Source organism: Dipodomys spectabilis, unplaced genomic scaffold, assembly GCF_019054845.1.
Source record: "Dipodomys spectabilis isolate Male_0828 unplaced genomic scaffold, ASM1905484v1 ptg000112l, whole genome shotgun sequence".
Taxonomy (NCBI): domain Eukaryota; kingdom Metazoa; phylum Chordata; class Mammalia; order Rodentia; family Heteromyidae; genus Dipodomys; species Dipodomys spectabilis.
The window spans coordinates 1836111-1863661 of record NW_024870789.1 but is presented as its reverse complement, the minus strand read 5'-3'; the positions used below and the strand labels follow the sequence as shown (position 1 = coordinate 1863661).

At 43.9% G+C, this 27551-nt stretch overlaps 1 protein-coding gene across 2 annotated transcripts; it reads right to left on the bottom strand.

Annotated features, from left to right (window-relative positions):
* On the bottom strand, positions 1-27551 carry Nipsnap2 (nipsnap homolog 2). 2 transcript variants are annotated; one of them, XM_042688057.1, is made up of 10 exons: positions 27399-27547; positions 17724-17863; positions 17598-17643; positions 13802-13896; positions 13106-13176; positions 10951-11091; positions 10133-10164; positions 4343-4437; positions 3623-3706; positions 1-991 (listed from the first exon to the last, which is right to left on the bottom strand). In XM_042688057.1, exons 1-10 carry the CDS (start codon positions 27488-27490, stop codon positions 927-929), a joined length of 861 nt encoding a protein of 286 aa, XP_042543991.1. In that variant the 5' UTR covers positions 27491-27547; the 3' UTR covers positions 1-926. The 2 variants fall into 2 exon arrangements, with proteins under 2 accessions (XP_042543991.1, XP_042543992.1); XM_042688058.1 differs by lacking the exons at positions 13106-13176; positions 17598-17643 and having other exon boundaries at positions 27399-27551.

Here is a 27551-nt window from a genome sequence, read left to right as displayed (position 1 = left end):
TAAAGGCCTGACATTTGATTTATTCACACTTTATTTTACACATAAATTCCTCAATATATGGGGTAGAAATAACTTTTCAGTTTAATAGGAATTTCATATGATTACAGTCACAAAATTGGCACATGCTACTAAAAACTGAACACACAGAGCTAGACACAGTTTGCAGCTTTCTGCCAAATTAAGTTTCAACACGGATCACCCTTCATCTGTGACCTTGGAAGGGTTTGCAGTGGCTGTAACATCAACCAGAGGATGTCTGAGGTCATAAATGACTGCTTACAAAAGAAAACCTCTTTTCCAAGTGCTACTTGTTTTATAGAAAAATATCACAAATAAAATTAGCCTCCTCCCAGTGTTCATTTCAGTCATTTGATACATGGGTTCAAGCCATTTTCACCATCACAGAGACCGTGGCCCACAACGTGAAGACAGTTATTGATAAAATGTACCTTGTCCACCATTACCAGAGTGGTGATGACACACTTAAGGCTCACTGATTATAGATGGGAGTGAATTCAAACAACTTCAGCTGTTGGGCACACTCATTACTTGTTCCTAGTTTGAGACTCAGAAAATCTTGAGAAACATGACAAAATTTGAATTTCTTCCTGATACAAGAAGTTTGTCAAAATCTGTGCTTATAAAATGTATTTGCTTTTTAAGAAAGAAATGGCTCTTTTCATGGTTCGAATCTTAGATGACAGACTCTAATCGGGACCCGCTTCCTGGAGGGTGGGGAGGGATGGTTCAAAGACAACAGAGAGAGCCTGTCATCGGCCACATGGTAATGGTTTCCTTTCCTGTGATGAATTTTAAAGAAAAGAGGCCCCTTATAAGCTATGTACAGCAGTGTACACCTCAGTTTTCTCACAATTACTTCCTGACAGGTACCTGTCGCACCACATGGGCACACAGACTCTGTAGCGTTACTGGAGGGGTGAAGTCTTCAGTGGGATCATGATCCTGGATTCCATTTCCTGAATTAGTGGGACTGAAAATAGGTCAAGATTACTGAGCTTGCTGTCCTTCAAACTCGTGGCTAGCAATGTCAAGAGGACACAGAATAGTTCTGTTTCTGGGAGGTAGCACTGATCTTAGCAGAAATATGTAGACTGTCAACCAGTCAGCTAGCAACCTGCTATTAAGATCAACACACCTTTCCTGGAGACTTGTTCTACTTGTGGGAAATAGGAAAGCCCATACTGTGAGAAAAGGTAATTTCTCAAATGGTTCTTTGAACTAAAATAAATTTATAATAAAACCAAGTAATCATATTTTTGAATGTGTCCTATACAAAGGAACAGATATACTGTACTCTTAAACTGCTGAGTGAAACATGCCTCTGGTAATGGACAACAGGTATAAGCATAAGCCACAAAACTTCATACTTATATATACTTTTTTTTTCCTTTGGTGGCACTGGAGTTTGAACTCAGAGCCTTGTGCTTACTAGGCAGACACTCCACCACTGAGTCATGCCTCCAGCCAATTGTATGATTAATTTTTTTTTTGCCCTGGTTGTAGGGCCAAAATTTAGGGCCTGGGTACTGTCCCTGAGCTCTTTCGCTCAAGGCTAGTGCTCTACCACTTGAGCCACAGCTCCACTTCCAGCCAGGGCTGGCTTCAAACCTCAGTCCTCAGATCTCAGTCTACTGAGATTATAGGCAAGATTATAGGCATAACCACTGGTGCCTGGCTTATATAATATTTTAAAGGAAAAGATAATAGAAATATATTTCCTAGACTAACTTACTCTTTCATCTTCTTGGTAAATATATGGGTTTAAACATATAGATTTAGGGGCTGGGAAGGTGGCTCAGTGGTAGAGCGCTTGCCTTGCATGCCTGAGGCCCTGGGTTCGATTCCTCAGCACCACATAAGCAAAAAGAAAAAAAGCCAGAAGTGGAGCTGTGGCTCAAGTGGTAGAGCGCTAGCCTTGAGGTGAAGAGCTGAGGGACAGCGCCCAGGCCCAGAGTTCAGGCCCCACGACTGGACCCAAAAAAACAAAAAACAAAAAAACAAAAATATATAGATTTAAAGTGGAAGTTCTGCTTCCAGTTTTCTGGTGGTTATTTGGAGATAAAAGTCTCATGGACTTTCCTGCCTGGGCTGGCTTTGAACTGTGATCCTCAGATCTCAGCCTCCTGAATAGGGTTACAGGCCACTGGTGCCTGGCACGTCTGTCTGTCTGTCCTTCCTTCCTTCCTTGCCTTCCCTCGCTTCTTCCTTCCTTCCTTCCTTCCTTTTCTTTTCTTTCTTTTCCCAATGCTATGGCTCAATCTATGGCTGAGCTATATTCTCAGGCCTCAATTTTTTTTTTTTTTTTTTTATTGCTGGGGATTGAATCCAGTGTCTTGAACATGCTATGCAAGTGCTCTACCAGTGAGTTAGAGTCCAGCCAAAACCATTCTAAGTTTACATACTTTTTATTTTATTTTATTTTTGAGATCCGGTGGTGGGGCCTGAACTCTGGGCCTGGGCGCTGTCCCTCAGCTCTTCAGCTCAAGGCTAACATTCTACCACTTGAGCCACAGCGCCACTTCCAGCTTTTTTCTTTTTGCTTATGTAGTGCCGAGGAATCGAACCCAGGGCCTCAGGCATGCAAGGCACATGCTCTACCACTGAGCCACCTTCCCAGCCCAAAGTTTACATACTTTTTAATTGATGTACTAAGCTATTCTTTTAGGAAATGGCAATTTTGATGAAAAAGAAACCTTCAAAAAAGTTGGTATTACAAATTTTCAAAGAATATAGAAATCTACAAAAACTGTGCTATTGTAGAATTTATAAGATCCAATATACCAGGCAACATACTTAAAACAATGAATAGATGGGCATGGATAGCTCATGCTTATAATCCTAGTTATTCAAGAAGCTGGAAATGGAGCTCTGGCTTAAGTGGTAGAGCACGACTTGAGCACAAAAGCTTAGGGACAGCATCTTGGTCCTGAGTTCATGCCCCACTACCAGCACAAAAAAGAAAAGCAAAACAAAGCAAAATGAAACCAAAACAAAACAATAATCTTTTTTTTTGAGTCTGGTGGTGGGACCTGAACTCTGGGCCTGGGCGCTGTCCCTCAGCTCTTCAGCTCAAGGCTAGTGCTCTACCACTTGAGCCATAGCGCCACTTCCGGCTTTTTCTTTTTCTGCTTATGTGGTGCTGAGGAATCGAACCCAGGGCCTCATGCATGCAAGGCAAGTGCTCTACTACTGAGCCACCTTCCCAGCCCAACAAAAATCTTTTTATTTTTTTATCTTTTTTGGGGGTCCGGTTGTGGGGCCTGAACTCTGGCCTAGGCGCTGTCCCTCAGCTCTTCAGCTCAAGGCTAGCGCTCTACCACTTGAGCCACAGCGCCACTTCTGGCTTTTTTCTTTTTGCTTATGTGGTGCTGAGGAATCGAACCCAGGGCCTCAGGCATGCAAGACAAGCACTCTACCACTGAGCCACCTTCTCAGCCCAACAATAATCTTTTTAAAGAGAGTCAAGTAAGTATTAAAATTCTGGTTATCTCTCATCTTTGCAACTTCTTCACTATCCTAGCAATATATATTTGGAAAGTAAACAAACTAGCCAGAGTGAAAAAATGCAGCTAGAACAGTAAGATAAACGGGCCTGTATTACCTGTATAGTATACCAATTCTTCCCAGCCATGTTTGTGCCATGCTGCATTCCGAATATCTTCTCTGGTCTGAAGATCCTTGTAAGCTTAAAAATAACCACAAAGAAGCAAGACTTAAGACCAGGCATGATGCTTGGCACATCTACTAAGCTGGTAAAGGACTTAGTACCAAGCTCAGAAAATTGTGAGCATGTTGTTCTGGCCAAACTTACTGTTAGTTTCTGTAGGAGAAGCAAAGTGAGCTATTTTTTTTTTTTTTTTTGGGTCTGGTCGTGGGGCCTGAACTCTGGGCCTGGGCACTGTCCCTCAGCTCTTCAGCTCAAGGCTAGCTCTCTACCTTCAGCTTTTTTCTTTTTGCTTATGTGGTGCTGAGGAATCGAACCCAGGGCCTCATGCATGCAAGGCAAGCACTCTACCACTGAGCCACCTTCCCAGCCCTGTGATCAGCTCTTAAAGTTTTACAGTTCAGTAAATCTGAGACACTTTTCAAACCATGGAACTTCCTCAATAACATTCAATTCAATTGGTGGTACTGTGGACTGAGCTCAAGGCTTCAGCTCTTAAGACAGTCCAGTTTACTGTCCAGCCCAGAATTTCCCTATTGTTTATGGTTTCCAATTTAAGGTTTGCTCTACCGTCCAATCACACTATGACCTCCATTAGAATTTAATTAGCCATGTATCTGAAATCTTATAACTCAAAATGAATGGAAGCATACATACCCCAGAGGTGATGAACCATGTATAGCTGCCCAATCTGAGAGAAGAAGCCCCCCACTGCCTCATTACTGTCCTGTCTGAAGCGGATTGCTCGGGCCCTGGAAGAGGAAAGACAAGGCTGAACAGACTATAGGCCCATGCCATCTGCAGGCAGGGAAAGCTGTTAAGGAGGATAGGTTGCTGTGTCTAAGTGGGGAGTAGATTTGGAGACTACATTTCTCTCACACCCAGGGAAAGCTGTGTAGAATGAAGCCTCATTTTTTCACAAAAGCAAATACTGAATTGCTATGAGATTATCAGAGTGCAGTCAAAAGCAATTTTAATGGATATAAAATGTAAATACACCTTTCTGTAGTTATACAATGCATGATGCAATTATTCCAAATAAAAACATGGGATATCTGGTTTTGTCACTAATTCTTGACATAAAGTTGAGGGAATCAATAGGGGAGGAGCCAGGCAACCTAGAACACTCTGGGAGAAAGTGGGGGAAATCTGGTATAGTCCCAGGATGCCAGCGGACAGTGGAGCCACTACTACGGAACGGGGTTGGAAACAGATGAAGAAGCCAGAGAGAGACCCAGGCACTGAGTGAGCTGTGAGTCTCAGTGGCAGGGAGTGTGAGGGTGGGGCTTCTTGTCAGCATTTCACCAGCACTGTCTCCAGTACAAGTGCTGGCCAAATGGGTATTAAGACATTTTGTCAGCTGGTAGGGGAAAACAAAGGAGGAGGTAACAATGCTTGATAGGAAATGTACTCATTACCTTGCTCATGTAACTATAACCTCTCTGTACAGTATTTTTACAATAAAAAAACTATTAAAAAAAGTACATAAAACACTTGGTATACATAAAACTGTGATTACATTGGTTAAAAATGGGCACCTTAGCAGGGCTCGGGTGGCTTATGCCTGTAATCCTAGCTACTCAGGAGGCTGAGATCTGAGGATCTCGGTTCAAAGCCAACCTAGGCAGGAAAGCCTGTGAGACTCTTATCTCCAATAAACCACCAGAAAACTGAAGTGGTACTGTGGCTCAAGTGGTAGAGCTCTCACCTTTAGCTGAAGAGCTGAGGGACAGCGCCTAGGCTCAGAGTTCAAGCGCCACAACCGACAAAAAATTCCTCATCACCACATAAGCAGAAAAAGCCAGAAGTGGGCACTGTGGCTCAAGTGGTAGAGCACTTGCCTTGAGCTGAAGAGCTGAGGGACAGCACCCAGGCCCAGAGTTCAAGTGCCACAACCGACAAAAAAAAGTGGGGGGCACACCTTTGCTGGATGCTGGTGGGTCCTATCTATAATCCTAGCTAATCAGGAGGCTGTGGTTCAAAGCCAGCCTAGGTAGGAAAGTCTGTGAGATTCATCTCCAATTAAACACCAAAAAGCTGGAAGTGGAGCTGTGGCTCAAGAGGTAGAACACTAGCTTTGAATACAGAAGCTCAGAGACAGCACCTAGACCTTGACTTCAAGCCCCAGGCCTGGCATAAAAACATGGGTAACATAGCTAGGTATTGGTGACTCACACCATAATCCTAGCTATGCAGGAGACTGAGATCTGAGCATCACAGTTCAAAGCCAGGCCAGGCAGACAAATCCAGGAGGTTGGAACTTAGAGAAATGGCTCAAGTGGTAAAGTGCCAGCCACGAGAGAAAAAGTATGGGGCTCTGGATTCAAGCTTGGCTACTGGCAAAAAGAAAAAAAAGGAAAATTTGTAATAGGTGCCTTTTTTGTTTGTGTTCCAATACTGGGGCTTGAACTCAGGGCCTGATTGCTATTTTCTAGCTTCTTTTGCTGAAAGCTAGTGTTCTACTTGAGTTGCAGCTCCACTTCTGGTTTTTTTTTGGTGGTTAATTGGAGATGAAGGTCTCTTGCCAGGGCTGGCTTTGAACTTGTGATCCTCAGATTTCAGCCTCCTCAGTAGTTAGGATTATAGGCATGAATCATAGCACCCAGCTAATTTTTTTTTTTTTTTGGTCCGGTCGTGGGGCCTGAACTCTGGGCCTGGGCGCTGTCCCTCAGCTCTTCAGCTCAAGGCTAGCACTCTACCACTTGAGCCACAGCGCCACTTCCAGCTTTTTTCTTATGTGGTGCTGAGGAATCGAACCCAGGGCCTCGAGCATGCAAGGCAAGTGCTCTACCACTGAGCCACCTTCCCAGCCCCAATTTTTAAAAAAAATTTTTAGCTTGGTGTGGTGGTACATTTGTAATCCCAGCTCTTAGGTTGTAACAAAAGAATCATGAGCTCAAGGCCAGCTTGGGCAACATATGGAGATTCCATCTTAAAAAACATAAACCTTGGGCTGGGATGTAGCTCAGTGGCAAAGCGCTTGCCTAGCAAGTGCAACGTCCTGGGTTCGATCCCCAGTACCAAAAAAGAAAAGACAAAAAAAAAAAAAACAAAAAAACATAAACCTTTTTGACATTTATCACTTCCAAAAAGTATCAGCTCTTTTCATGCCTTTCAGTGTACACCAGCCATGTTAGTTTTTTATTTATCTATTTATTTATTTGTCAGTCATCGGGCTTGAACTCAGATCTTGGCCTCCTGAGTAGCTAGGATTACAGGCATGAGCCACTGGCGCCCAGCTCTATTTTTATTTTTGTTGGTCTTGGGGCTTAGACTCTGGACCTGGGTGCTGTCCCTGAGCATTTCAGTTCAAGGCAAGCACTCTACCACTTGAGCCACAGTGCCACATCTGGTTTTCTGGTGATTAATTGGAGATAAGGGTCTCACAGAAGGCTGGGCCCTGGTGGTTCACGCCTGTAATCCTAGCCACTCAGGAGGCTGAGATCTGAGGATGGAGATTCAAAGCCAGACAAGGCAGGAAAAGTCTGTGAGACTCTTTTTTTTTTTTTTTGGGTCCAGTTGTGGGGCCTGAACTCTGGGCCTGGGCGCTGTCCCTCAGCTCTTCAGCTCAAGGCTAGCACTCTACCACTTGAGCCACAGTGCCACTTTCGGCTTTTTTTTTTCTTATGTGGTGCTGAGGAATCGAACCCAGGACCTTGAGCATGCAAGGCAAGTGCTCTACCACTGAGCCACCTTCCCAGCCCCGTCCGTGAGACTCTTATCTCCAATTAACCACTAGAAAACCAGAAGTGGCTCTGTGGCTCAAGTAGTAGAGCTCACCTTGACAAAGTAAAAAGAGTCTCACGGACTTTCCTGCCTGAGCTGGCTTTGAACTGTGATCCTCAGATCTCAGCCTCCTGAGTAGGATTACAGGCATGAGCCACCAGCGCCCTGTTCACTTTTTTTTGTTGTTTGTTTTTTTGGTCAGCTGTAGGGCCTGAATTCTGGGCCTGGGCACTGTCCCTCAGCTCTTCAGCTCAAGGCTAGCACTCTACCGCTTGAACCACAGCACCACTGCCAACCTTTTCTTTTATGTGGTACTGAGGAATAGAACCCAGGGCCTCATGCACTCAAGGCAAGCACCCTACCACTGAACCACTTTCCCAGATTTCATGTTATTTATTTATTTATTTTTTTGGGGGGGGTCCGGTCAAGGGGCCTGAACTCTGAACTCTGGGCCTGGGCCCTGTCCCTCAGTTCTTCAGCTCAAGGCTAGCACTCTACCACTCGAGCCACAGCGCCACTTCTGGCTTTTTTCTTTTTGTTTATGTGGTGCTGAGGAATCGAACCCAGGGCCTCAGGCATTCAAGGCAAGTGCTCTACCACTGAGCTACCTTCCCAGCCCTCCCCCCCCCATGTTATTTTTATACTTAGTAAGATAATCTGAATTCCTAAAACATATTTTAAAATTATTTTTCCCAAAGCAATTTTCTAGAGTGAAAGGTGGCTGTGAAGGGAGGGTTGCTACCAGAAGCAAAGCTGGAATCTATGATGGACGTCCTCACTGTGGATCACCAAAACATGTCAGTCAATGCTGCCTGAGCTCTGGCCCAGCCTCAGTCACAACAGCTTCCCACAGTTAACAGGCCAGGGGAAATCTGCTCTCATCTACTGGGAGAGCCACACCACAGCTGCAATCACACCCAATTCAGGCTCCTCCCTGGTGAAGGGAGGACTTTTGCCACTTCTCCCAAGGTCATCCAGAAACAATGTGAAATTTGTTAACCTGCACCCTCACCTTTGGAATTATGTAATCAGTATCATCACAAAAATTACAAATCTATGGATGAAGTATTGAAATTAAGCAAATCAATGTAATGTGCATTGCAACCCTGCTCAGAAGGAAAAAAATTTCATTGATTGTGTTACAATTTCCAGATAATTCATTTCATTTTGCATTTTTCTAATTTAGTCATAGAAGGCAAAGAAAATATACTTGCCTTAGCTTGGTAATAATCAGAAGCATGTACTGAAGATATCACCATCTTAGTTACCTATGTGTCAAAATATAAATTGAATGCCACTGGCTTTATACACTAAAGAAAAAGTAACTGACTAACCCACCACATCCTGTGCATTCCATGGTGAGCAAGTTTTAACACTAACCACACACCAAGCTATGGAGCATGCTGTGGGCATCTGCATGCCTGTCTGTTGGGTTCAGGTGCTCAGTGGTCCTGTCCCTCTATGTACACTTCCTGAACAACTGACAGACTATCTTATTTCAGGTGGCTGCCTTGTTTCACTTTCCCATCAGCAGTAAATGAAGATGTAAATGCCTGCCGTCCAGGAGGACATTGTGTTAGTTATGCCATCCAGTGAGTACTGAAGTTGTTGATCACTGCAGGTTTGCTCTGTATTTCTATAATACTAAAGATGTGGAATACTTGTGTGTGTGTGTGTGTGGGGGCATGCTGGAATTTGAATTTAAGACCTCATACTTCATAGGAGGCAGGTGTTCTATCGTTTGAGCCACATCCCAAGCCTTTTCCTTTTACATAAGTTTTTCAGATGGTGACTCAGGTTTTGCCTAGTGCAGCCTTGGCCCCGTGTAACTGGGATTATAGACATATACACCACTGTACTAGCTTTATAGGTGAGATGCACTTGCTAGCTTTTTGCCTGGGTTGGTCTCAAACTGAATTCTCCTAATCTCTACTTCCCACTTAGCTGGGTTTACAGGTTTGAGCCACAGCACCTGGCTGAAATATTTTTCATGTGTTTATTAGAATTTTCTGGTGAAACACATATCCAAATACTTTTCCCATTTAAAGAGATACTTTAAGCCAGGCCTGGCCTGGTGGTACACATCTGTAATCCTAGCATAGGGAGGCTGAGATAGGAGGAGACAGAGTTCCAGGTAAGCTTAGACAACAATGCAAGACCCTGGTTTAAAACACCAATAAATAAATGTTTTATTTACTTTTCTTGTGGGAAAAAGACAACACTGAACTTAACATTCTATCTATTTTCACATGTGTAGTTCAATGTCAAGTGTAAGCACATTTCCGCACACATGTCTACAAAACTCTGTACTTTGCAGATCTGAGTCTTGTCACCCACTAAACACAAACTTCTGCTCCTCCTCCCCCGCTTTTCAGTTTTTGTTTCTATGATTATGCCCATTTCGGATGTTCCCACAAATGAACTCATACACTGTTCACCCTTTTGTGACTGAGGTTGGTTCACATAATATTGTCCACTGTGTACCAAGTGACAGGACCTCCGTTTTTTTTTTTTTTTGGGCCCGGTTGTGGGGCCTGAACTCTGGGCCTGGGCGCTGTCCCTCAGCTCTTCAGCTCAAGGCTAGCGCTCTACCACTGAGCCACCTTCTCAGCCCACAGCATTTTTCTTAAGATTTTTTTTTTCCCCCTTAGGATTCACATTGTGGCTTAAAAAATACATGATTAAAACCAATAAAATCAACAACACCAATAACATACTCACCAGTAATTGCCCCACTCAATCATGGTTCCCGGCTGAAAAGAGATGAAGACTTTGGTTAGTTCTTCTATGATAAAATAGAGAAGCAAGAGTGAGTATGACTGTTTACTTGTTCGCATTCCACAGAGGAAATTGTATTTCATGGCTTCATAGACTAAGATGACAAATGTACAATGATAACCTGTTTATGGTTATCAAAACAAGACGGGAAGTGGCGCTGTGGCTCAAGTGGTAAAGTCCTCGCCTTGAGCTGAAGAGTGAAGGGGCAACGCCCAAGCCCAGAGTTCAAGCCCCATGACCGACCAAAAAAAAAGATCAAAACAAGACGTAGGTCCATGCTACAAATGCACTGAAAGACCCTGCTTCATTTTCTCCAGCTCAGGGCTTGGGCGCTGTCCCTGAGCTTCTGTGTTCTACCATTTGAGCCACAGCTTCACTTCTGGCTTTTTCCGTGATTAACTGGAGATAAGAGCTTCATGGATTTTCCTGCCCAGGCTGGCTTCGAACCAAGATCCTCAGATCTCAGCCTCCTGACTAGCTAGGATTATAGGTGTGAGCCACTGGTGCCTGGCTGAGGTCTTTCCTTTTAAAAACAAAAATGTTATTTAGGAAAAAAAAATCAAACATATATATTATATAAGACCATACAAACAGAAGAGCATAGTGGAATAGAAAAAAATGAGAAAGAAATGGGAGAACTAGATAGGGAGAAAATTAGCCAAATCAAACTCTTAAGGTTAACCTCCATAACAGAATCTACACTCCAGGTTTACTGTCAGCAATTGGAGGCTTGCTCTTCTTCTTCCTGCCTCCATACTTACTCGGAGCTGGTAGGACCTGAGTTCGTATATATTAGGCCCTGCCCGTGGGATAGGCTCGTTCCAGAAACTGAACTCCAACAGCAGCTGGTTCTTCCTGGAGAGAAGCATGTCACTTCTTGCCTTCCGGAACCTCACAAATTCCTTCGGGTAAAAAAGATACTCTCATGAAATCTTCTAATTTTTACATATAAGTGTAGTTTAGAAACTGTGATGTGCCCAGAGAATACTATCATAGAAAAGGTAACTTAAAGTCCCAGATGGCCTGAAACAATCCTCTTTATTTGTTGAACCAGTGTGAGGACCCACAGCACTCACTTGCACCGCTGGGTGTCCAGATATACACAACAAATACATGTTCACTGTATTATTTAAATGACAATGTAAACGAATTTAGTGTGTGTGTGTGTGTGTTGAGAGTCCTGGGGCTTAAACTCAGGACCTGGGCACTGTCCCTGAACCTTTTTTTTTTTTTTGGGTCCGGTCGTGGGGGCTAAACTGTGGGTCTGGGTGCTATCCCTCAGTTCTTCAGCTCAAGGATAGCACTTTAACACTTGAGCCACAGCGCCACTTCCGGCTTTTTTCTTTTTGCTTATGTGGTGCTGAGGAATCGAACCCAGGGCCTCATGCATGCAAGGCAAGCGCTCTACCACTGAGCCACCTTCCCAGCCCCCTGTCCCCGAACTTTTTTGTTCAAGGCTAGCACTCTACTACTTGAGCCACAACTCCACTTCTGGCTTTTGGTGATTAATTGGAGATAAAAGTCTCATGGAGTCGGAGCCAGTGGCTCATGCCTGTAATCCTAGCTACTCAGGAGGCTGAAATTTGAGGATCTTGGTTCTGCGGTTCGAAGCCAGCCTGGACAGGAAAGTCTGTGAAACTCTTATCTCCAATAAACCACCAGAAAATCAGAAGTGGTGCTGTGGCTCAAGTGGTAGCGTGCTAGCCTTGAGCTGAAGAGCTCAGGGACAGTGTTTAGGCCCAGAGTTCAAGCCCTACAACTGACAAAAAAAAAAGTCTCATGAACCTTCCTACACAGGAAGGCTTCAAAGTGCAATCCTTAGATCTCAGCCTTCTAAACATTTGTGAGCCATTGGTGCCTGGCTTACAAATTTAATTTTTTAATGTCCGTAAGCAGTGTTGGACCATATTGGAATGGAGGCTACCTGATGGCCACAAAACAACTCCCAAGACATTTATACTCTTGTGGGAGCTTCCATAAAAGGCTTTCTTTCCTAATGAAGTGTGGCCGCAGATGTGGCTCAGTGGTAGGGTGTTTGCCCAGTGTGTTCAAGATCAAGCTCCAAGTAGTGAAGGGAGGGGCAGGATGGCAAAGTTGGCCCAAAGGAATACCACATGTGCTGACATTCCCTGAAGCGATGGACATTGGGTAACCCAGGGCTTCCTGTGTCTACCATGCAGACACGCTGGCCTCAATGTATTGGCTTATTAGTTTAAAAGTACAACTGGAGTTTTATATTTTTATTTTTTAGCAGTCCTGGGGCTTGAACTCGGGGCATAGGCTCTGACCCTGAGCTCTTTTGCTCAAGTACTCTACCACTTTAAGCCACAGTGTCACTTCTAGTTTTCTGGTGGTTACTTGGAGATAAGGGCCTCATGGACTATCCTGCGATGGCTGGCTCTGAACTGCGATCCTCAGATTTCAGACTCTTGAGTAGGTAGGATTACAGGTGTAAGCCACCACCTGGCTACAAGTGGAGTTTTATAACAAGAGCTGTCATTTTAATAATATTAAAACTGTTAAGCATGAAATAGTAACTCCACGCTTCCGGAATCCAAATTTCTACCACAAAATTTCTACCATAAAATTTTTACCACAACTTGATTTATGAAACAATGACCCCTCTGTATATCACCTTTACAGTGACAATATTTAAAACAAGAGAAGAAAAAAAAATTCCACTCCCCCAAAAAACACCCTTAGAGGCTAGAGGCATGGCTTAGGTGGTAGAGCACCAGCAAATTAGCAAAAGTGTCAGATACCAGTTCAAGCCCCAGTTTCAAACAACAGAAATTTCTACCACAAAAACAAAGTGTTTACTAACAAAAATTAAGGAGAGATAAGTCATTTAATTCTGTACTAACACATTTTGTATTATTAGACTGAATAAGTGTACATTTTTTTCAAAACCATTACCTGATTTTCTCTGAGTTTACTCATAACCTCCGTGAGAGCTGGATAGCCTCCTTCATAGCGCCACAGGTGGACTGAAATGCATTTTAAAAGACAGCACACACTCAGAGCTCCACAATACCCTAACCAGGAAAATATCCTAGATACGTGTAACAAAAACATAGTGCAAAACTAATGTTCCATGTACTGTAGTGACCTAAGTAACAAATGAACTGTAATGTGTCATGTAATTGACACAGCAATTACATTACAAAGTCTTTATTTATTTATTTTTAGTTTGTTGTGGGGCTTGAACTCTGGGCCTGGGTGCTGTCCCTAAGCTCTTCAGCTCAAGGCGAGCGCTCTACCACTTGAGCCACAGTGCCACTTCTGGTTTTTTGGTGATTAACTGGAGATCAGAGTCTCATGGGCTTTCCTGCCTAGGCTGGCTTTGAACCATGATCCTCAGATTTCAGCCTCCCGAGTAGCTAGGATAACAGGTGTGAGCCACTGAAGCCTGGCTATAAAGTCTTAATAATAGATGAAAACACTAAAGATAATAAACAGTAGCTTTTAATGAATTATTGAAGAGACTACTTTAGCCGTAAGATTAGACTGAAACTTGAAAAACTATGATTAATAAAATAAGTATTCAATTAGGAAATTATTTGAATGAGTACAAAAAGGCTTAAGGAAAATGTGTTTATTTCAAAGACCTACCAGCTTGATCCTGCTCGCCATACCATGTGTTCCAAGTCCCCACCAAAGTACAAGGGTAATGCTTATCTTCATGAATCTTTGGCAACACCTCTTGACTTAAAGAGAAGAAACAGTAACACTAATTAAACAACCAAGAAAATTTACCAGTGGTCCACACAAACAGTAAAAAGAAAGAGACCACGTACGCTGGGTTCTGACAGTTGATTTCAGAGCACATTTATGATAAAATGAGGCCCAAAAGGTAACCTTTAAGTTGAATTCTGTTTTACACTATCACCCCACTTATCAGAAGCTTAGCTTTCAACCCAAGCTGTCTACAAGAGTGGGCAGCAACTAAAGTATAAAAACAATGAAGAGGCAAAGGTTCCTAGATTGCAGGACTTCTTGCTGTCTCAGGGAAAGAGCACTGCTTAGGAATGTAATGTTTACAAAAACGTGGTTCTACTGGACATCAGTGGGGTTATGTGGAGGTGTGGCTCAAAGTGGTAGAGTGCTAGCCTTGAGTGAAGTAGCTCAGGGACAGTGTCCAGGCATTGAGTTCAAGCCACACAACTGACTAAAACAAAACAAAATAAACAACAACAACAACAAAAACTTGGATCTGCTAGTTTTAACAACTAAAAACCCAAAAACATGAGAAAGGGAAGCGAGTCAGACAAGAGAATTGGTACAGCAGGTAGAGTTACCAGGAAGAGAATAGACAGGCCTCAAAGAAAGGAGAAAGAAAATGATGAGCACACAAGGCCTCAATCTTCAACAGTCCTAAATAGCATCATCAGGGCCAAAACTAGAGCTATGCTAGAGGTATTACATAGCCTCACACAGAACACAGCAACAAGTTTGTTACCTCTGACCATACAGTATGGACCAGTGGCTGAACCACGGAAGACAATGGCCAGACATAATTTACCAGAGACTTCATAATTTACCAGCTGGGCTCTGTGGAAACCCTCCCAAAGGATGATGTGCAAGGAATGGTGAGAGCAAGGGCCGCACTGTTTTACACCAGGAGAAAAGCTCAAACCCACACAATTTCTAAGCAGAAAAATGGTGATGAAATATACAGTGCTCATTCCACAATGGATGCAAAAGGACTTCAAGGTCAGAAATGGAGCCTGACCAACCCTGGCCTTACCTGAATGGAAGTTGTCAGGCAGGCAGTACTTATGCCCACAACTAGACAGGCCAGAAGAATCTCATTATAAAAGCCCCTGAAAACCAGGCAAGACTTAAGTCTTTATGTTCTGGAAACTGGAAGTGTCAAGAGAAAAGAAAAAAAAAACAGGAGGGAGAAAATGGATCTGAAACAGATCATCCATTATCCATTGGGATAATGGATTACAAAGTGGGGTGCTGATAAGGGAAAAGTAGCCTGGAAAGGTAGTCAGAAGGGAGGGCAACTTGGGAATAGGGCTTGGCAGTCTCCGAGAGGCAGATGTCAGAAGAGAAGGAAACAAGCAGAGAACCCAAAGGTATCACTGGATGAAGAATGTAGCCTCTGTGACTGACTAGTCACAAGGTCTAAGGACAGGCCAGTGGACAGTGCTGACAGGAAGGTGGTTTTGCATGTTGAGGTTTGAGGCAGCTGATACTAATACGGATAGGCAGAATGAGACAGGAGGTGAAACAGTAAAATGGGATGAAGATAATCCAGTGTAGAAAAATGCAAGTGTGGCGAAAACTGTTCATTTTATGAGAAAAGATAGAGATAAACATCTATTCTGTTTCAGGTCATTTTTAAATAAAGAGATACACTGAGGTGAGCAAGAAATTCTATGCTGTTGCATTTGACTAAATACCTAAAAAAAAAAAAAATGAAAAGCTTTGCTTCTGAAAATTGTTCTGAGTTCTGGAGACAAAAATCATTTGCCTTCTCAGATATTAAAAGGTCTTTGTCTTGTATTTGTTCACAACTAATTGTTAAAATACTACTTTGTTTAACTATGAATTGAGCTAAATTTCCCCAAATTTTATCAGAGGTATGGGTCTTGTCATAGAACAATCAGCTCAGGGGTCACAGATTCTGGAAAAAGGGAAGAATTGGGAAGAAATAACAGTAATAATTACGTATGTACAGGATACTTTTTTCCTCTCTTTTTTTAGTGCTAGTCTTGGGGCTTGAACTCTGGGCCTGGGTGCTGTCCCTCAACTCTTCAGCTCAAGGCTAGTGCTCTACCACCTGAGCCACAGCACCACTTCTGGTTTTCTGGTGCTTAATTGGAGATAAGAGTCTTACAGACTTTCCTGCTCGGGCTGGCTTTGAACCTTGATCCTCAGATCTCAGCCTGCTGAGTAGCTCGGATTAAAGGTGTGAGCCACCGGCACCAGTATCTCCCTGAACTGTTTTGCTTAAGGATAGTGCTCTACCACTTGAGCCACAGCTCCATTTCTGTAGTTTGGTAGGAAACTTGGGGATAAGAGTCTCACAGACTTTCTTGCTCAGGCTGGCTTTGAACCTCAGATCTTAGCTTCCTGAGTATCTAGGATTACAGGTATGTGTTACCCAGCTTTGTTGTTGTTGTTGTTGTTGGTCATGGGGCTTGAACTCTGGGCCTGGGTGCTGTCCCCGAGCTCTGTAGCTCAAGGTGAGCACTCTATCACTTGAGCTACAGTGCCACTTGCAGTTTTCTGGTGGTTAATTGGAGATCAGAGTCTCATGGACTTTCCTGCCCAGGCTTGCTTTGAACTGTAATTCTTGTATCTCAGCCACCTGAGTAGCTAGGATTATAGGTATGAGCCACTGGCGCCTGGCTTTTTTTTTTTTTTAAGATAGGCTCTCACTATGTAAACCAGGCTGTTTTTGAACTGGTAACTATCAGCCTCAGAGTTCAGAGATTATAGGCATAACCCGAGCCCTATGCAGAACTTTCATGTGCCAGTCTCTTTAGGAGGAAATCTAGCAACAGTGGAGATCATAGGAAAATGAGTTCTAATTCTTTTTCTTCTTCTTCTTTTTTTTTTTTGGGTCCGGTCGTGAGGCCTGCTGGGCCTGGGTGCTGTCCCTCAGCTCTTCAGCTCAAGGCTAGCACTCTACCACTTGAGCCACAGCGCCACTTCTGGCTTTTTTCTTTTTGCTTATGTGGTGCGGAGGAATCGAACCCAGAGCCTCAGGCATGCAAGGCAAGCGCTCTACCACTGAGCCACCTTCCCAGCCCTGAGTTCTAATTCTTAACCCTCAAAGTTGTCCAGAGATGGAATTTATTTATGCATGATTTGCCAGGAAGGTCTGCGAACAGACTTAAGCACTGGAAGAACCGATGACTAGATGGCGTTGCATGGCTCCTGCCAATCTTCAAAAGCTGGTAGCATTCTAGACTGTGAGGAGACCATATGAGGGGTTAGCTGTTTAAAATCAAAACGCATAGGCAAACCAAACAACTCAGTTTAAGTATAAACAGTTGGATGCTGGTGACTCACATCTGTAGCCCTAACTACCAGGGAGATGGAGCTCAGGATGATTAGGATCAAGGCCAGCCCAGGGAGGAAAAACTTACGGAGACTCATCTCAACAAATAAGGTAGGTGTGGTGGTTACATCTGTAATCTCAGTTGCATGGGAGGCTTAGGGAGGAGGACCAAAGTCTGAGGCAGCTCCAGACCAAAAACAAAAGACTGTAGCAGAAAAAATAATTAAAGCCAAAAGGGATGTGGGTGTGGCTCAAGTGGTAGAGTACCTGCTCAGAGAACTCAAGGCTTCCACAAGATAAAATATACCAGTCTCTGCTATCAAGTATTAGTAGAACTAACAAATCCTAAAATCACTTTTTCCCAAGGAAAAGATAGTTCAATATACACACCAAATTTTGTTGTATGCATCTAGGCACTCCGGTTTAACATTGTGAACTGAAACAAAAGAAAATTCAATTATGAATTTGTTTGAATCAACAACAAAAGCAGCTATGAAACGTGAACCTATTACTCACATTGCAATTTGTACAAACTGCTCGTTTCCCTTTTGGCTAGGAGATTAGAATGAGCATCTTTTCTCGGGTCAACTTTCCTGACAAATAAAGATTTTAACCAGCTGTCTTCTCGGGGCCTGTTATCGGATGATGTCACTCTCCTGTGGAATAACAAACACAACAGTGAGTCTCAGCCAGAAGGTCCTGTCACATGCCACCCTGCTGTCTTCATCAAGCCTGCACTGTGTCCTTGCCCTGTGCTCTGAACCTAGGCACACAACCTCGCTTGGCCATGTGCATGCTCAAGAGCAGCAGCAGAGACTACCAAGTGGACAACCTCACACCTCACAGTGCAATCCTAGTAGTGCTCTTCCCCTGCCCCAGGGCAGCTTTGACAAAGACCTGCTGGGTGCTGGGGGAGATGAAAAAGCGCTATGGCTGAAACAGTATGAATATACTCAATGGTAGTGAATTGTACACTTAAAAATTATCCCAGTGATATATTTACGCGGTATTTTAATACAAGGTGTGGTGCAGTGGCATCTATCTTGAAGTTTCAGATCAGCTCTGGCAAAGGTTAAGCAGTCCTCCTCTCACCAGCGGCTGCTCATGGAGATGTGTGCCTGTCATCCCAGATACTCAGGAGGCAGAAATAACAGTGGGAATTGAGATTCAGGTCAGCCTGGCCAAAAACATTAATCAAACCCTAAGAGCTGAGGATCTGGCTCAAGTGGGAGAGCACTTGCCTAGCAATGAATCCGTGAGTTCAAACCCCAATACCTCTAAAAAAAGGGAAGGAGGTTTGGTTTGGAAACAGATAAAGGCTATGATTATGTAGAATAAAGCTAATACAACTAATGCTATTGAGTTCCACACTTAAAGGTTGATCAGAATGGGGATTGGGATGTGTAAGGTTTGTGAAGCAGACACTTGTCCATGCATGGCCCTAGGCTGCATTCTTAGCAACATGGAAAAAAAATGTGTAGATAAATTTGGCTGAAGCAATGATCTATACTTTAACCATGACACTCTAAGTGCCCTCTTAACACCCACAGGCTTGCTTGGTGAGAACACAAACTTGGATGACCTACAGGACAGTGTAATATTTTATCAAAACTTACACATGATTTTGGCCCAGCAATTACACTAGTCATTCCACACAGGCAGCTATATTTATCTAAGTGCTGGAGACTAAATGCACAAAAACATTCACTACTTGCATTCCTTACACTTCTTTCCTAATGCAGATAATTTAAGGTGCACTAAAACAGATTAATTAACTAGGGAATGCCACAAATTAAGAAAAAAAAAAAACATCAAGAGGAATGGTTGCTTCATGTCCTCAGGAAAATAGGTTCTCCACTGCTTCTTGGGAATGCATACTTAGGTTCCATGCTGGAACAACACAAATTCCTATTATTATGCAACAATGTATTTTAGAAATAGCAGTATTCTAATTTCATATTTACATGCATTAATATCAATTGCTTTTGATTACAATCCCTGTCTCCCCTCCCATTTTGTGCCAGTACGGGGGCTTGAACTCCAGGCCTAGAGCTCTACCACTTAAGCCACAGCTCTATGTCAAGTTTTTGCTAGTTAAATGGAAATAAGAGCCTCAAGGGGCTGGGAATGTGGCTTAGTGGTAGAGTGTTTGCCTAGCATGCATGGGTTCAATTCCTCAATACCACATAAACAGAAAAAACCAGAAGCGGCACTGTGGCTCAAGTGGTACAGTACTAACCTTAGGCGAAAGAAATTCTGGGACAGTGCCCAGGCCCTGAGTTCAAGCCCCAGGACTGGACAAAAAAAAAAAAAAAGCCTCAAGGCTTTGTCCATCTGGGATGGCTTTAAATCTCAATTCTTAGATCTCAGCCTCCTGAGCCACCAGGATTACAGACACAAGTCACTGGTAACCAGCAACATTTTCTTGTAAAGTCAACAAAAATGTTTGGGCTTAAATGTGTTTTAAAAAGAAGCTGGAGACTCTTCTTTTGGCTTTTACTCTATGATAGAATCCTTTATTTAACGGTTATATTCTGGAGTGGGTGATTCTGGAGCTACTGTTTCTCACTTGTATAATGCACAAAATACTCCTAGAGAATGCACTTAACACACTCAGGTGAGAACCTGATCTATAGTGATTAACTTTCTAGAGCTATTATTTAAATAAAAGTTTCCCAAAGTTGAAGACACTGTATATTAAAACTTCTGGCTCTTTAACAAAAGGCAAAACATATGGTGTTTTTCTTTCACAACTCTTTGATTAGAAAAAAACTGAATTTCAAGAAGGCACCTTTCCATATGAGTCAGGGTAAAATTTATTTCAATAAAAATAAAAACATTTGCCAGGCACCAGTGGTTCACACCTAGATTCCTACTTACTCAGGAAGCTAAGATCTGAGCATTTTGGTTCAAAGCCAGCCCAGAGCTGGGTGCTGGTGCCTCATGCCTATCATCCTAGCTACTCAGAAGGCTGAGCTCTGTGGATCGTGGTTCAAAGCCAGCCCAGGCAGGAAAGTTCATGAGTCTCTTATCTCCAATAAATTACAAAATAAACTGGAAGTGGAGCTGTGGCTCAAGTGCCTCTTGAGCAAAAGAAGCTCAGGGACAGTGTGCAGACCCTGAGTTCAAGCCCCAGGACCAGGAAAAAAAAATCCACTTGCTGGTTGCTGGTGGTTCATGCTTGTAATCCTACATACTTAAGAGGCCGAGATCTGGAGATTCACAGTTTGAAGTCAGCCTGAGCAGAAAAGTCCGAGGGACTTCATTTCCATTGAACCAGCAAAATGCCAGACTAGAGGTGTGAAGTCAAGTGAGAGTGCCAAGCAAGCAAGCCAAGCAGGAGCAAGGCTCTGAGTTCAAGCACAAATATAAGCAGCCAGGTGCTGGTGGCTTATGCCTGTAATCCCAGCTACCTAGGAGGCTACAATCTGAGGATGGTGGTTTGAAGCCAGTCAGGGCAGGAAAATCTGTAAGACTCTTATCTCTTATATCCACTAACAACAACAACAAAAAAAAGCTGGAAGTGGTGCTGTGGCTCAAGTGGTAGAGCACTAAGTCTTGAGCAAAAAAACCTCAGAGATAGTGTTCAGGCCCTATTTAGTTATATAAATACAAATGACAAACCCTTCCCCACACTGCTCAAATTTGTTTAGAATGTTTTATATATGCCACCTTTTTAGATGTTTAATATCTCATGAGATAAAATGACAAGCAGATAAAATTACTATGATAATTTTTACAATAGATATTAGGGATATGGAAGTGTTTTGTAAACAGAACACGCTCAGCAGAGGAAACAGTCAGGATAGGACACATACAAGAATCTCTGAATCCTGGTCTTCAGAGGGGCGGGGTGAAAGCAGACCCTCCTCCCTACCCCTGAGGATCTCAACTACTTAGAACTTGAGTGGCGATTGCCTTGACACATGAAAGCAGTCTGCTCCAGACCTGCTCGCCATTGATTGCAAGCCTTGCAATCATCTGAGTGTCAGATGAGCCAAGCTGACTACTCTATAGATGATCCCAGTCTTCTCACTGTGTATGACCAGCGAGGAGGTAAAAGCTACAATGGCTGTCAGAGTAATAGGAAGCTGGCAAGGCATCAGTCCTTTACTGACAATGACAATCAGCAATGTCAGGAGTCTCTATAGCATCAAGTGATAATCACCAATGTCAGAGGTCACCATAGCATTGTTGCAACCCATGTTGCGAGTCTTATAACATCAACAGAGGAGGGAGCACCAGTCTACAAAATATCAGACTTGAAGTAGAATAAGCATGAGGGGAGTGAGGTTCTGTGAGCATCCATTTGAATCAGATACTGAGCCTGTTCAGCCACATGGGAAATTCTATTAGCAATCACCCAGAGTCAGCATGGATGCTGTGGAAGAAGATGTAGACACACATAGACATACACACACAGTTGATGCTCAAGGGAACAAATCACAGCTTCTGAGGAACTGAGGGACTCCAGGAAAGACATTCAGCTGTTTTAGAAGACAAGTGAGCGGATAAACAAGGCAGGTGATAATCCAGTCAAAAGGAACAGCATGTACAAAGGCAAAGAAAGAATCATGGAAATAAGTGACCTGTTTCTGACATAGCAGAGTTCAGGAAGGCAGGAGAGCAGGGAGGGGGAGGATGGAGAGAGATGTAACAACAGGGTAAAGGCAGGCAGGGTAGTTAGGCTCTTACACAGCTTACGTAGAGGATTGCATCCTGACATGGCATGATGCTGGCAGCTTTTCAAGTGTGTACAAAGCAGCCTGGCAGTGCTGTGGCAGATGACAGCGGCCATGTAGGCAGGCATCAACAGTCCTGGGCGCCTGTGGTTGCCATGCCTAGCAGCTATAGGCATAAAGGATATACAAATACACATTCACTGGATGGGCAAAGGGTGGTCCAGGGTTAAGCAGAAACATTCTTTTGAATATATTTGAAAGACACTGTTGAGGTTGGGGTATGTAGTGCAGTGGCAGAGTGCTTGCCTAGCCTACATTCCAAGCCCTAAGTTTAATTTTTGGCACGGCAAAAACAAACACCCTCCTGAGATGAAAGGTTGAAGCAGGTCCTGATCAGCTGCGTAAAATGGTGATAAGGCTTAGTTAGAGCAAATGGAAAAGATAAGTATATTGAAATGTATTAAGACCCCATGACCAGGCAACAGGAACAGAACAGGCTTCCTCATTTGACCCTCAAATATTTACTAATGGCACATAGTATGTGCCAGGCCCTGGGCAGTTGAGGAACAGAGGAGAAAATAGTCCAGCTCTGCCTTCAAAGTGCCGAGTCTGCAGGAGGGTTATTGAAGCATAATCATCACCCAGTGTCAGGCAAGGGTTCAGAGACACTGGTGGTAGGTAGAAAGGCAAGGAGGAGATGAGTCCAGGTTAGCTGGGAGGAAGTTAGAACTGGCTGAAGAAGTATTTGTTGATCCAAAGTCTTGTAGATAATTTGTCAGGTGGAAAAGAAAGGATATGTTAAGGATTATGTGCCAAATCCAGGAGCTTGCAAACACCACTCGTTCCAAGGAACTTTTGTGTTATAGCAGCAGCTATCCAACCCCACTCCTACCACAAAGCCCTTGTGCCAACCCCGTTAAACCTGTTTTCTAAGCTGCTACTATAGAGACCCAGTTACCCACCTTTCATTTTGAAATACTTCAGAGAAGTTGAGGAAGGATAATCAATACCTTGCATACAGATTTAAAAAGAACCTGATACTATGTCCAATTTCTATTTACTTTTTTTTTTTTTTCTGGTACCAGGGCTTTTTGAACTCAGGGCCTCACTCACACTTGGGTCAGTTGGAGATGACTAATCGATGCCTTCAGCCCTACTTTTTAATTTTTACACAAGCGTTTGCAAACAGTATATGAAAAGAAATACTTCACCACAGATCAGCTAAAAACAAAGACAAATCTGAAATGCTATTATTACACCAAGACAATAATTCCACAACATCTAATATCCACACCCTCTATTGGCTGGGAGATAGAGGGTGGATGGGAAAAAGGATTAGGATCCAGAGTTTGTATAATAGAAATCTTTGTAATGTCTTGTTAGAAATTTTCAGCTCTCCTCTTTAGCGATAGGTTCAAGACCATGTTCTTTGTAAGATTCAAACAAGTGCTGGGGTTGAGATGAGGGTCATGGATGGAAAAGACAGAATGAAGACATGCTAAAGACAGAACTATTTAGGAATTAACCTAACCAAAGATGTAAAAGAACTATTTAATGAGAACTATAAAAAGTTAAAGAAAGAAATTGCAGAAGACACTAGGAAATGGAAAGACCTCCCATGCTCCTGGATAGGCCGACTTAATATAGTAAAGATGGTGATACTTCCAAAACTAACATACAAATTCAATGCAATTCCTATTAAAATCCCAATGACGTACATCACTGAAATACAGAAAACAGTCCAAAAATTTATATGGAACAACAAAAGACCTAGAATAGCCAAAACAATTCTAGGGGATAAAGACAATATGGGAGGGCTATCCATGCCGAACTTCAAACTCTACTACAGAGCTATAATCACAAAGACAGCATGGTACTGGCACAAAAACAGACCCGAAGACCAATGGAACAGAATAGAAGATCCAGATATAAATCCACAGGCCTACAGCCAGCTGATATTCGACAAAGGAGCCAAAGACATACAATGGAAGAAACACAGCCTCTTCAACCGCTGGTGCTGGGAAAACTGGGCAGCCACATGCAGAAAACTAAAAGTGGACCCCAGCCTATCACCATGCACCAACATCAACTCAAAATGGATTAAAGACCTTAACATTAAACCTGAATCTCTGAAACTACTACAGGACAGAGTAGGAGAGACATTTGAACTAATAGGCACAGGAAGGAACTTCCTGAACAGAGTCCCAGGGTCACAACAAGTTGGAGAGAGACTCGACAAATGGGACTACCTTAAAATAAAAAGCTTCTGCACAGCTAAATCTATCGCAACTAAGCTAGAAAGACAACCAACTAATTGGGAAAAAATATTTACCAGCAATATATCAGACAAGGGGTTAACATCCTGTATATACAGGGAACTCAAGAAACTAATCCCTCCCAAACCTAACAAACCAATTACTAAATGGGCAAGGGAACTAAAGAGGGACTTCTCAAATGAAGAAATAAAAATGGCAAAGAAACACATGAGGAAATGTTCATCATCCCTGGTGGTGAAGGAAATGCAAATAAAGACAACCCTGAGATACCACCTTACCCCAGTCAGAATGTCCCACATCCACAAATCAGCCAACGACAAATGCTGGAGGGGATGTGGAGAAAGAGGAACCCTATTACACTGCTGGTGGGAATGTACACTTATACAACCACTTTGGAAAGCAGTCTGGAGGGTCCTTAGAAAGCTAAAGATTGACCTCCCTTACGACCCAGTCATACCACTTCTAGGCATCTACCCTGAACAACAGGAACCAATATACAAGGACACGTGCACCTCCATATTTATTGCAGCACTGTTCGCAATAGCTAGGATATGGAAACAACCTAGGTGCCCCACCACAGACGAATGGATCCAAAAATCGTGGTATCTATACACAATGGAATATTATGCAGCCATTAGAAATGACAAAATAATGGCATTTGCAGGGAAATGGATGGAGCTAGAAGGAATCATGTTGAGCGAGGTAAGCCAAGAACGAAGAGACAAACGGTACATGGTCTCCCTGATAAGTGGATGCTAAATCCAAAAGGTTAGGTGAAACGACAAAACTAACAGGACTTAAGAAACAAAGAACTCCCGCTCATTTGGTTGAACCACTACTAAATATCCCCATGCTGTTGATCACAAATATGGTATATAACATGTGAACACTGTTATATATTACAGACTGTGGTAGACAATTTGCTCCAGGGAAGTTAGAATGAACTTGTGATTTTGAAATTATGTAATCATTTAATCACAATCAAAAAAAAAAAAAAAAAAAAAAAGAACCTCGGGGAAGGGAGGGAGGGAGGGGATGGTATGGGGAAAACAATGGAGGGGGTAACAATGTTCAAGAGGAAGTGTACTCATAACCTCACTCATGTAACTGTAACCCTCTGTATAGTAGCTTTACAATAAAAAAAAAATGAAATCCCTTAAAAAAAAAAATAAAGACAGAACTATTACAGTAGCAACAGATGGGGGTGGGGGAGGGGGTCGGGCTTGAGGAAGACCTGCTGGTTTCTGGTTTGGACCACTAACTGAAAGATGCTTCTTTGGAGAGAATGAAGAGGAGCAGGCTTTGTAGAAGCATGAGTTAAACCTGGGTGCAGAAGCCTTCCAGCACTTGCAAGACACTCCACTCTGGGACTGGCACCTAGCTGCATTAGGACATACACTGGGCTGGGGTGCCTAAGAAGTTGCACTGCTTTCTAAAACTGACCCCACAGGGTTACGGTAGCATGCCTGTTGGCAAAGCCAGTTTTCTTCTGTCATGCTGCTTAACCTTTTGGTAGTCCTGACAGATGATGGCCTCCTTGGGATGATACCTCCTTCTGGTAGCAGTCACATACCACCTTCCTGGATGCTCTTTCTAGCTCCCTTTTTGGCCACTTCATCTCTACCTGCCTGCAAATGCTCATATGCCAGAGCTTGTTTCTCAACCTCTTTATCATCCATACTCCTGCCTCAAGCCATCTCTGTGGTTTTAAAAATCATTATGAAAAATTTCAATCAAATACCCAACAGCACACAGAAGGTCCATATGCCCATCAGCATGTAGCCTTCCTATTGTCTTACCCTTCGTGCTGGTATTAGCACATAGTTGCCTCCAGCCCAGACATCTGAGAGGACTCACACTGGTTTTATCTATATGAATAGCAAACTGCCCTTGCAAACTTCCCAAGTTTCCAAACTTGAGCAAGAAAAGACTCTGATCTTAAGTCCCAATACTGGCACAGAAAACAATAATTTAAAAAAATCATCTTGGAAACAAAAACACCAAATGTAAGTAATTTGGACTTTGAGTATCAACTCCAGGAAGGGCACAGTGCACCTGCAGCCTCACAAAGGAGAGTTCAAACATCTTTCTTCCTTGCATCTCTTGCTTTCTGTGAGTTTCACCTCCTAAGACTCAAGTGCTACTTACTATGATGACACTAAGTCACAGTAGTGTTTGATCCTCAGCATTGCAAAACAAAACAACAAAAAAAGGTGCCCATACCTATAATCCTAGGTACTTAGGAGGTTAAGATCTGAGGACCGCACTTCAAAGGCAGCTTGGGAAGTCCATGAGACTTATCTTCAGTTACACCAAAAAGCTGCAAGTAGAGCTGTGGCTCAAGTGGTAGAGAGCTGGCCTTGACCAAAAAAAACTAAGGGAGGCCTTGAAATCAAAACCCCAGGACCTGCACTAACTATATATACATATATATATGTATAAAATAAATAACAACAAAATGCCAGTTCTATTGCTTTCCTTGTTAAAAGACAACTATATTTTCCAGAGGCCCATCAACTGCTATCACCACCCAAAGGACAACACTAAAACGAACCAGTTGAAGAGATAAAAGCAAGCAAGCAAGCAAGCCAGGATGTGGAGTATGGCACGTGCAATGTCAGGGTGTCAGACTGACACCCGAACCTCATCCAGAGAAGGAAGTTGGGAAAAAGTTTCAATGTGAATACAGTTTCTCTTCGGCTGCAAAAGTGTTGCGGTTGGCAATAGTTTTGGATACACTGCTTTCAAGGGCAAGTCAAGGCTGTCCGGGGCCGGGCCTGGCGCTCCGCCCTCACCACCTGCAAGGCCAGTTCTCCGGGGACGGGGACCCGGTTTCTCCTCCACCCGCGGCGGCCGCGGCGAGGGCCGGGCGGGAAGCGCAGGCCGCGTCAGGCCTGGGCCTAGGGTGCCGCGCGGCTGGGTCAAAGTCCCGCGAGCCCGGGGAGGGGGCGGCGCGGTCGGCCAGCCCCGCGGTGGGCTGTGACCTTGAATCCGCAGGGGCCGCGGGGCGCCCGCGCGCGCGCCTTGACCCGCCGCCCTCCCCGCGGCACGGCCAGGCCGGGGGCGCAGAGCCGGGCAGCGGCCTCGGCGCCCTTCGCCCCGCGGCCCCTCCCCAGCCGCGCCCGGAGAGGGCGGCGCGGCCAGGCGGGGGGCGCAGAGCCGGGCAGCGGCCTGGACGCCTTTCGCCCCGCGGCCCCTCCCCAGCCGCGCCCGGAGAGGGCGGCGCTGCTCACCGGAGCCCGGGCTGGAGGCTGCAAGGGGCGGCCCGCTGCAGAAGGCCGCCAGCCGCGGCCGCTCCTCGGGCGCGCAACACTCGCGCCGCCATCTTGCTCCGGAGCCTAGGCTCCCACCGCCCGAGCGCGGCCGTGACGCCGCCACCGCCGCCG